We start from the raw sequence: 10,485 nt of genomic DNA, 5'->3' as shown, positions 1-10,485 counted from the left end.
ACGCACACTTTTTCCAAAAGGATCTAGGTTTATTCTGCCTGAAAACTAAAAGCATCCGGTCCTGTTCAATAGGGTGTGTGGAGCTGAGGCGGAACCGTGGTGGGAGCCCAGCGAGAGCATGGCTCCTGCCCCAGTCACACAGGCCCACCAGCCAGGGAAGGGCCCAGGGAAAGGTCCTTGCAGAGCCCTGAGACCGACGTGAGAGCTGGCCTGTGCGCAAGTCACTCAAAGGGCCCAGTGGCCATCAGTTATCCTTGCCCAAGCTGCACTCCCTTGCGGGTGAGCCCTTCCTTTCTGATGACGCGGCCTGTGCTGACAAACTTGCATCCATCCGGCAGAACACACATTTGGTGACTGTTTCAGAAAAGACGTCACTGTCGTAGGTGGAGAAAGGCCTTTCACATGCTTCACACTGACATGAAATGTTCAAACATAAGAGAAAAGAGGTGCTAGTCAGAAGGGATCAAGGCATGCAGTTAGAATTCTCTCACCCAGACCAACCACCGTGGGTTAGGTTAAGGAGAGCGCTGCCTCCTCTCGGGGGTTTCTCTCCAAGCAAGGGTGGGATTGCAGGCCACTGAGAGAATCAGCATAGGCTTCTCCCTCTCTCCCCGCAAAGAGCTATGCAAGTATTGCCAAGGGTTCTGGGGGCAGGATGGCAAGCATTTGGCAGTGGAGAGGACAGGGCGGAGGGTTCTAACCCCCTCCTCTGCTCTGTGCAAAGAACCATGGGGCCAAGCGGATATCCTGACTCCTTAACATGACTTTTAGTAGAACCGTGAAAAGCGAATAAGCACAATTTCTGAACAAAGCAGGGATTTTTGCTAGATGATGAAGTTGCTGAGCATCCTCCTCCATCTCAGAGCCTGTTTCTGGCCAAAGCACACAGAGAACAGTCGATAGGGCAGCCCAGCTCGCTCACTACATCTGCTTCTCACAAACAAGTGAGCGACACCACCGGGCAGGGGGGCTCTCGGGCCATGGGGAGGGGTCTCTCGGGAGTTCCCATCACAACACAGCCCCCTGAGACAAGCCTGCAAGGTGGCATGCCTCTGCCCTAGTGCCCCAAGCTCCTGTGCTTGGCCACCCTTGCCTTTCAGTATACGAAAGCGTGCAGGACAGACCAAGCCCTGTATGGGGCAGGCCCTCTGAGAAATCTGGCCTCGGAGACAATCCAGCCTTTTTCTTAAAATAAATCATCTTTCTTCCACAGTATAATTTCTCATGGCCCAACCCCAGAATGACAGGGCTCAGAGGAGGCAGCCCCTGGCAAGTGGAGGACATGGGCCAGCACTGCTCTGTAGCTAGTCAGTCAGCTTCCAGGGCCTCCGGGCCCACATGGCCTCGGTGGCTATGAGAACCTGCTGGCCACAAAAACGAGGTTCATGTGGCTCCCACCCCCCACTCCCCTACCCCACAGTGCTGGTCCTAAATTAGTCATTTCAGAAGCAGTGGCTCCCAGCCAGACCTTCTGAAAGGAGACAAGCCTAGGTGACTGTGGGATTCCAAGGGAAGGAAGACTCAAGAGGGCCCAGGGTAGACTCCTCAGCCTCTTAAAGTGGCAGCCAGGTGTTGGCTCCATGGTCCTAGTAGGGACAGGCCCCCACTGCCCCGGGAGAACCTCTGTGGCCAGCCCTGGCTGCACCTGGTGAAGCAGAGGATGTGCTCTTTCTACCATCAAGATCTTTCACTAAAGAAACACAGGCACCGGAGCCCTTTCCATGGGCAATGGGGCACTGAGAGCCTACCAGAGGGTCTGCTGCCAGAGTGTAGGAGGCGCAGGCAGTATCCAGCTGTGTGCCCAGTGCTCCCTCCGGCTCACGTCCCAGTCCCCTGACTCACTCCACTTCTCAAATACGTACCAGGCTCACTTCTGCCTCAGAGACTCCGCACTGGCTGTTCCCTCTGTTGGGAAGTTCTTCCCCTAAACACTGGCACCATCTTCAAGTCTTTGAACAAATGTCACCTTCTCAGTGCGCCCTATCCTGTCTACCCCTTGAGCAGCCTCCAGCTCTCTCATTCCCCTTCCCTGTTATTCTTCTCCCAATTACTCAGCACCGTGTGACTCACTGAATATTCCCTTATTTCTTTGTTTTTCTCCCCTTTTACAATTTAAGCTCTTTCAGGACAAGAATTTCAATCTGCTCATGGTTTCATTCCCCAGTTACAGAATATTGTTCAAAGAATAAATTAATTTGTAGTGGTAACTAATGAAAGCCTTCATTTGGCTTAATTTTATCCAGTACCAACCTGGTTCACCTTTAAGCCCCGGGCCTCTTTGCACTTGATTACCAAAGGAATTTGGTCAATTTCTTCAATATTCCATAGTCTCATGGTCCTATCCTAAAAAAAAGTTAAACAGCAAACCAGCGGTCACAAAACGGGCTCTTGGGGCTGGGCGGCCCCAGGGAGGCGCAGCTCGTCAGGTTACGTGTGGAGAAACTTGACCTGCAGAGGCGCAGAGTTCAGGTGACCAACTGTCTCAGTTTCTCCAGCACCTTTCCAGCTTTTGCTCTGCAAGTCCCATGTCCCATTTTTCATCAATGGGTGTGGAAGTTCATAATAGGAGCTGAAAGCAAAATATCTTCAATGCCAAATGGATATGCATAGATGATTCACCTGCCATAGGGCATTACTGTTTTCCACAATTTGCAGTTCACAATAATAGATCATCCATCACTGTGATTCACTCCCAGTGATGCGACTTAAATATTCAACTTAACTGCATTGTAACTCTGAGTTTTAACAGTTTGCCTTTGATTCTACCTATGGATTAACTGTTGAGCTTTGTTTCAACATAGTGCTGATAGAATTTTTAAACTGTGACTATCGTGACCTGTTTTGTAAGAGGATAATGAAAATGAGAACAATTGCAAGACCAATGACAGCATGGCCCATGCGTCACCAGAAAAGGAAGCTACACAATTGTGTTTAATGACAGTTAGACACGTAAAAGTAGGTTAGGGGCCCTGAACATCCTCCAGTATACCAAAAGGTTGCAGGTTTGACACCAAAAGGTTGCGAGTTTGATTCCTGGTCAGGGCACATACCTAGGATGCAGATTCAATCCCTGGTTAGGGCACATACAGGAAGCAACCAGTCCATGTTTCTCTCTCCCCCCTCTTCTTTCTCTATTTAATTAAAAACCAATTTTAAAAAATCAATTAGCCCTAGCCTTTTTGCTCAATGGTTAGACCATCAGCCCAAAGACTGAAGAGTTGAGGATTTGATTCCTGATCAAGGGCATGTACCTCGGTTGCAAGTTCAATCCCTGGCCCCAGTCTGGGGAGGCAACCAATCTCTCTCTCTCCTTTTCTAACTCTCTCTATCTTCCCCCTCCTCCCCCCCCTCCTCCTCCCCCATCTCCTCTTCCTCTTCCTCTTCTCCTCCTCCCTCCCTCCCTTTCACTCTCTCTCTAAATAAAATCAATGGAAAAAATATCCTTGGGTGAAAATTAAAAGAAAAAAGAAAACTGTCTCTTCGCAAAAACACCTAGACTGGAGAGTCAATAACCAGAACAAAGCATACTGCACGGTATGCAGAGATACCTGATTAGGTTTGGTAGAGAAGAAAGTGTGAAAAGCACAGATGGTAACTGAATGGGGATGAGATAGGCAAGTTCTAAATTATTCAAAATTTTTTCATCTTCCACAAAAATACTAATGTGGAAAAAAAAGAAATATAAGGCATCCAATTTGAAAAGAAGTAAAATTATCTCTATTTGAAGATTATATGACCTTGTATATAATAAATCCTAAGGAATCTACTAAAAAGCTATTAGAACTAATAAACAAGCTCAGTAGGAGGGCAGGATATAAAATCAATACACAAAAATCAATTGTATTTTTATACACTTGCAGTGAACAATCTTGCAATTGGACAATTCCATTTAGCATCAAAAGGAATAAAATGCTTAGAAATAAATTTAATAAAAGAAGTGCAAAACTCACAGACCAATATCTAAAAAATATTGTTAAAACTAAAGAAGACATAAATAAATTGAAAGACATCCCATGTTCAATGAATCAGAAAACTTAATATTGGTAAGATGGCCGTAGCCCCCAAAATGATCTCCAGATTCAACACAATCTCTATGAAAACCCCAGCTGACTCCTCTGCAGGTATTCCCTAACTGATCCTAAAGTCCATATGGAAATTCAAGGGGCCTAGAATAGCCAAAACAATCTAGAACAAGAACAACAACTTTGGAGGATTCAAAACTTACTACAAAGCTAGTTATCAAGACAGGGTAGTTCAGGCACAAGGAATAGAAACGTAAGTCCATGGAATAGAATTGAGGCCCAAAATACTAGAAAACCCTCACATTTATTGTCAGTTATTTTTGACCAAGGTTCCAAAACCTAAAACTAGAAGAGCTAGAAAACTTAGAAGTAAACATAGGAGTAAATTTTTGTCACACTGGACTAGTCGGTCGTTTCTTAGGTTGGACACCAAAACACAAGCAACAAAATACAAAATAGATAAGCTGGACTTCATCAAAATTTAAAACTTTTGTGCCTCTTTTTTTTTTTTTTTTTGGTTAATACTTTTGACTATATGATTACATTATACAATTTCCACTATTCACTATTTTGTATAAAGCCAGTTACAATACACACAATATTTCAAATGCAACAATTTGTATCAAACTACACAGATCTGCAAAGTTTACATGCCATTATGAAGCTTGATTTTAAAAATACCTGCAGGAAAATAAACATTCAGATATGGCACCAAAAGCACAAGAAACAAAAGCAAAAATAAATAACTGGGACTGTCTCAAACTAAAAAGCTTCTGCACAGCAAAAGAAACAGTCAACCCTGGCTGGTGTGCTCAGGGGGTGGAGCACTGGCCTGCGCGCCAAAGGGTCTCGGGTTCAATTCCAGAAAAGGCCATGTACCTCGGTTCGCTCTCCATCCTCCCCTGTTGGGCTCCTGCGGAAGACAACCAGTCAATGTGTCTCTCTCCTCTCGTTCTCTTTCTTTTTTTCTTACTCTTTCTTACTCTCTCTCTCCCTCCCCCACACTTCCTCCCTCCTTTCCACTCTATCTAAAAAGCAATGAAAAAACAATCCTCATGTGAGGATTAACAAAACAGAAAAAAGAAACAATCAATAAAATGAAAATGAGGTCTGTGGACTGGGAGAAAATAATTGCAAATCATATATCTGATAGGGGATTAATATAGAAAAAAATGAACACCTCATACAAGTCAATAACAGAAAAACAAAAATTCCAATTAAAAAATGGGTGGAGGAACTGAATAGACATTAATATCCAAAATATATAAACACCTCATACAAGTCAATAACAGAAAAACAAAAATTCCAATTAAAAAAATGGGTAGAGGAACTGAATAGACATTTTTCCAAAATGGCCAACAGGTACATGAAAAGGAAAGGCTATCACCAAAATGACAGGAGATAAGTGCTATGAGGGTGTGGAGAAAAGGGAACCCTTGTGCACGATTGGTGAAAATGTAAGTTGATACAGTCACTATGGAAAACAGTATGGAGGTTCCTCAAAAAATAAAAAATAGAACTACCATATTACCCAGCAATCCCTTTTCTGGGTATATTTCCAAAGGAAATGAAAACAAGATCCCAAAGAGATATCTGCACTTCCATGTTCATTACAGCATCATTCACAATAGGCATGATATGGAAACACATCTTGGCTATTGTGTTTGTCAACAGACGAATGGATAAAGAAGAGGCGGCATGTAGATACAATGGAATATTGTTCAGCCATGAGAGAGAAGAAAATTCTGCCATTTGCAACAACATGGACAGACCTTGAGGGCATAATGCTAAGTGACGTAAGTCAGACTGAGAAAGACAAACTGAGTGATTTCACTTATAGTGATATCTAAAAAAGCCAAATTCCTAAAAGCAGAGTAGAGTAGTGTTTACAGGGGGTTGGGGATAGAACAAATAGATATTGGGCCCTAGCCGGCTTGGCTCCATGGTTAGAGCATTGGCCTGTGGTCTGAAAAGTCCTAGGTTCCATTCCTGATTAGGGCACATGCCTGGGTTGTGCAGGAGGCAGCCGATCAATGATTCTCTCTTAACATTGTTTTTTTTTATCTCTCCTCCCTTCTTCTCTGAAATCAATAAAAATATATTAAAAACAAAAAAGAAGAAGAAATAGGAGATGTTGGTCAAAGGGTACCAACTTCCAGTTATAAATTGAATAATGTTGGGTAATCTAATGTACAGCTTGGTGATTATAGTTAATAATACTGTATTATAAACTTGAAATTTGATTAAGAGTATAGATCATAAATGTTCTCACCATAAAAAAGAAATGGTAATTATGTAACATGAAAGAGGTGTTAGCTAAGGCTATGGAGGTTATTATTTAACAATATATAAGTGTGTCAAATCAACAGATTATACACCATAAACTTATACAATATTATATATCAATTATATCTCAATAAAGCTGAAATAAACATAAGTAATAATTAATCAATCCTATTGTATTTATATTCTCTTTTTTATAAAGTCTTACATATATGTATCTTAAGAATATACAGCCTGGCCAATGTGGCTCAATGGTTGAGCATTGCCCTATGAAACAGGAGGTCACAGTTCCATTCCAGGTCAGGGCACATGCCTGGGTTGCAGGCTCAATCCCCAGTAGGGGACATGCAGGAGGCAGCCGATCAATGATTCTCTCTCATCATTGATGTTTCTATCTCTTCTCCTTCCTTACTCTCTGAAATCAGTAAAAATATATTTTTAAAAAATAAGAATATACACTGAGCCCTGGCTGGTGTAGCTCAGTTTGTTGAGCATCATCCTGGTCAGGGCACATTTTGTCCCCAGGTCGTGCGTATAGGAGGCAAGCAATCAATTTCTCTCTCTCTCCAGTGAAGACTTTTTAAAAATCTAAATAAATTGCTGTATCCAATGACAGAAAGAAAAATTATAAAATGTTTTATATTTTTCTTAAACATATTTGTTTAATTAGTCCTACTATTAATTACTACTAATTACTGCTAGTAACTAGTCCTATTGTTGCTTTATTTAAATAAGAGCATTTATGTAACAGAAAAGTAAAACATAAAGAATAAGACATAATTTCAAATAAACACTCATTTTTCATATTTTGTCTTAATTTTTACTTTTTTCCACTTTCTTGAGTTATAACTGACAATCATTTTTCATGGCTTTCTTTGTTTCTTTCTTTCTTTGTTCTTTTAATCCTCAGCCAAGGATATTTTTCCATTTTTTTTTAATAGCAATTTTTAAAAATATGTTTTTATTATAGACTAGAGGCCCGGTGCACAAAAATTTGTGCACTGGGGGGGGGGGGGGGGGCGGGGTCCCTCAGCCCAGCCTGTGCCCTCTCACAGTCTGGGACCCCTTGGGAGATAACAACCTGCTGGCTTAGGCCTGCTCCCGGGGGGCAGAGGGCAGGCCCAATCCCTAGGTGCAGCCCCTGGTCGGGCTCAGAGCAGGGCTGATTGGGGAGTTGGGGCGCCTTTCCCTGTCATGCACAGAGCAGGGCAGATTGGGAGGTTGCAATGCCACCCTCAGTCACGCTCAGGGTAGGGCCGATTGGGGGGTTGGGGCACCGCCCACTGTCACACTCAAGGCAGGGTCGATGGGGAGGTTGTGGCATCACTCCCTGTCACGCACAGAGCAGGGCCCATCAGTGGGGTTGGGGCTCCGTACCCTGTCATGCACAGAGCAGGGCCAATCAGGGGGTTGGGGCACTGCCCCCTGTCACGCACAGAGCAGGGCCCATCAGGGGGGTTGGGGCTCCGTACCCTGTCATGCACAGAGCAGGGTCAATCAGGGGGTTGGGGAGCTCCCCCCGTCATGCACATAGCAGGGCTGATCAGGAGGTTGAGGAGCTCCCCCCTGTCACTCACAGAGTAGGGCCGATAGGGGAGTTGGGGCACCGACCCCTGTCACACTCAGGGCAGGGTGGATCAGGGGGTTGGGGCGCCACCCTCTATCACCCACAGAGCAGGGCCGATCAGGGGGTTGGGGCGCCACCACTCTCACACTCAGGGCAGGGCCGATGGGGAGGTTATGGCTCTACCCCATCACACACAGAGCAGGGCCCGTGATGGGGGGCGGGGGAGGTTGGGGCGCCGCACCCTGTCACACACAGAGCCGCAGGGCGATCAGGGGGTTGGGGAGCTCCCCCATATCAGGCACAGAGCAGGGCTGATCAGGTGGTTGTGCGCCTTCCCCTGTCACGAACAGAGCAGGACAGATAGGGAGGTTGTGGCCCCACCCCCTGTCACACACAGAGCCGCAGGGCGATCAGGGGGTTTGGGCGCTGCTCCCTGTCACACTGATCCCGGTGCCAGGAGGCCTCTCGGCTCCGCTGATCCCGGTACTGGGAGGCATATTACCCTTTTACTATATAGGATAGAGGCCTGGTGCATGGGTGGGGCTAGCTGGTTTGCCCTGAAGGGTGTTCTGGATCAGGGTGGGGGTCCCCACTGGGTTGCCTAGCCAGCCTGGGTGAAGAGATGATGGCTGTTTGCAGCTGGTCACACACCCTTCAGGGTTGGGGTCCCCACTGGGGTGCCTGGCCAGCCTGGGTGAGGGGCTGAGGGCTGTTTGCAGCTGGTCACACACCCTTCAGGGTGGGGGTCCCCACTGGGGTGCCTGGCCAGTCTAGGTGAGGGGCTGAGGGCTGTTTTCAGGCTGGCGGGTAACGGAAGCTCCCAACCGCTTCTTTTCTTTTTTTAAATTCTGGGCCAGCTTTAGCTCTGAGGCTTCAGCTCTTAGGCCTCCGCTGCTGAAAGTAGGTAATCGAAACAATGTATAACTCCAGCTCTGACTCCAGCTCTGAGATCCCAGCTCGCTGAAAGCTGGTTTCTGGGTTTTTTTTTAGCTTCTACATTTGTTAAAATGTTTCAAACTGCAGGCTCAGAGGCCAGCAAGGCAGGCAGGGAACGTTTGAGTCCACCGTCACTGAAGCAAGCAAGCCTCATGTTAGTTTCAAGCTGCCTGGCTGCCGGCCGCCATCTTGGCTGACAGTTAGTTTGCATATCTCCCTGATTAGCCAATGGGAAGGGGTCGTACGCCAATTACCATGTTTCTCTTTTATTAGATTAGATAATAAAGGCCTAATATGCTAAGTGTCTGGTCATCTGGTCAGCCATTCAACCAATCAAAGCATAATATGCTAATGATATGCTAAGGCCACTCAACTGCTTGCTATGACATGCACTGACCAGCAGTGGGCAGACAGTCAACTTGGTGACCAGTCGCTATGACGTGAACTGACCACCAGGGGGAAGATGCTCCAACCAGCAGGTTAGCTTGTTGCTGGGGTCCAGTGGATCCGGGACTGAGAAAGAGACGGGCCAGACACGCTCTGGAGCCCTCCCGCAATCCCTCCTTGGCCCTGATCATGCACCAATGGGCTCTCTTGGCCTGGCCTGCGCCCTCTTGCAATCCGGGACTCCTCAGGGGATGTCGGAGAGCCAGTTTTGGCCAGATCCTGCAGGCCAGGCCAAGGGACCCCGCTGGGCCTCTAGTATTAAAATAATAACACATAGCCCTGGTGTGGCTGGTGTGGCTCAGTTGGTTGGCCATCGGGACATGCACTGAAAGGTTGCTGGTTTGATTCCCAGTAGGACACATGCCTGGATTGGGGGTGCAATCCCCAGTAGTGGGTGTGTGTTCTCACATTGATATATCTCCCTCTCTAAAATGAATTTATTTAAAAAATCTTTAAAAAATAAAATTAAAAAATGACACATATGATTTTTCTGTCAGGCATGGCAGCATCCTGGGTTGATACTGCCCAGGCAGAGTCTTGCCCACAGTCTCATCGATTTAGAAACTCTCAGCTTAGAGAATGACATGTCTCTAATAAAGGTGGGGGGCAAGGTGGTGACTCCCCGCTTCTCTGGTCCTCACACCCGGAGGACAGCCCTCAGGCTATCCTGGGCTAGTCGCTATGTGCCACTGAAATGGGAATCCCAGGATGCAGTGAGGTAGGGAGGGAAGACACCTGGGACCTCGGTGATCTCTGCTCCTTGTCTGCAGCTGATGCCTCCCCCTCCAAGAACTCCGGTTGGCTTTGCCACTTACCAGTCTGGCCAGGCCCTTGTTCCAGTAAAACTCAAATGCCAGTGGTGCAGGCCCAGAAATACCTGGCAACTCCCCACATGAGGGGCAGAGGACTTCCTTTCCCTGTACACGCAGCTCCCTGGAGGGGGACAGCCTGGCCAGGTGTGGCCCTCAAACTGAGCCTGCCCAAGAATTTTACTGGACAATAGCGCTTCTGTGATCACCAGTTCTCACAAATGCAATAGAGATTTTAGGTCACTCAAAGGTTGGCCCCTTTTACCTTTGAAGCAGACAGGATCCATTTCTTGTTGTTGCTAATGGCAACATCCATCACCCAGTCATTATGGCCCTGTGGAAAACATAATTTTAACAAGGATCTAGAACAGTGGTTCTCAACCTTCCTAATGCTGCGACCCTTTAATACAGTTCCTCATGT

The 10,485-nt window shown here is 46.3% G+C and overlaps 1 protein-coding gene across 1 annotated transcript in view; it reads right to left on the bottom strand.

The window, feature by feature from the left end:
- Positions 1–244: 244 nt before the first annotated feature.
- WDR88 (WD repeat domain 88) overlaps positions 245–10,485 on the bottom strand; it is a gene marked incomplete at both ends in the record, with an annotated part of 50,544 nt that continues 40,303 nt past the window's right edge. Inside the window, 3 exons of the mRNA XM_081108363.1 lie at positions 245–412; positions 2,251–2,343; positions 10,330–10,398. Coding sequence (XP_080964489.1) covers positions 245–412; positions 2,251–2,343; positions 10,330–10,398 — 330 coding nt within the window. The remainder of the gene's footprint in view (positions 413–2,250; positions 2,344–10,329; positions 10,399–10,485) is intronic.

This window comes from Myotis nattereri (genome assembly GCF_964212035.1).
Source record: "Myotis nattereri genome assembly, chromosome: 15".
Taxonomy (NCBI): domain Eukaryota; kingdom Metazoa; phylum Chordata; class Mammalia; order Chiroptera; family Vespertilionidae; genus Myotis; species Myotis nattereri.
Note: the sequence above shows the minus strand (reverse complement) of the source record. Positions and strands in the feature narration are given on the sequence as shown.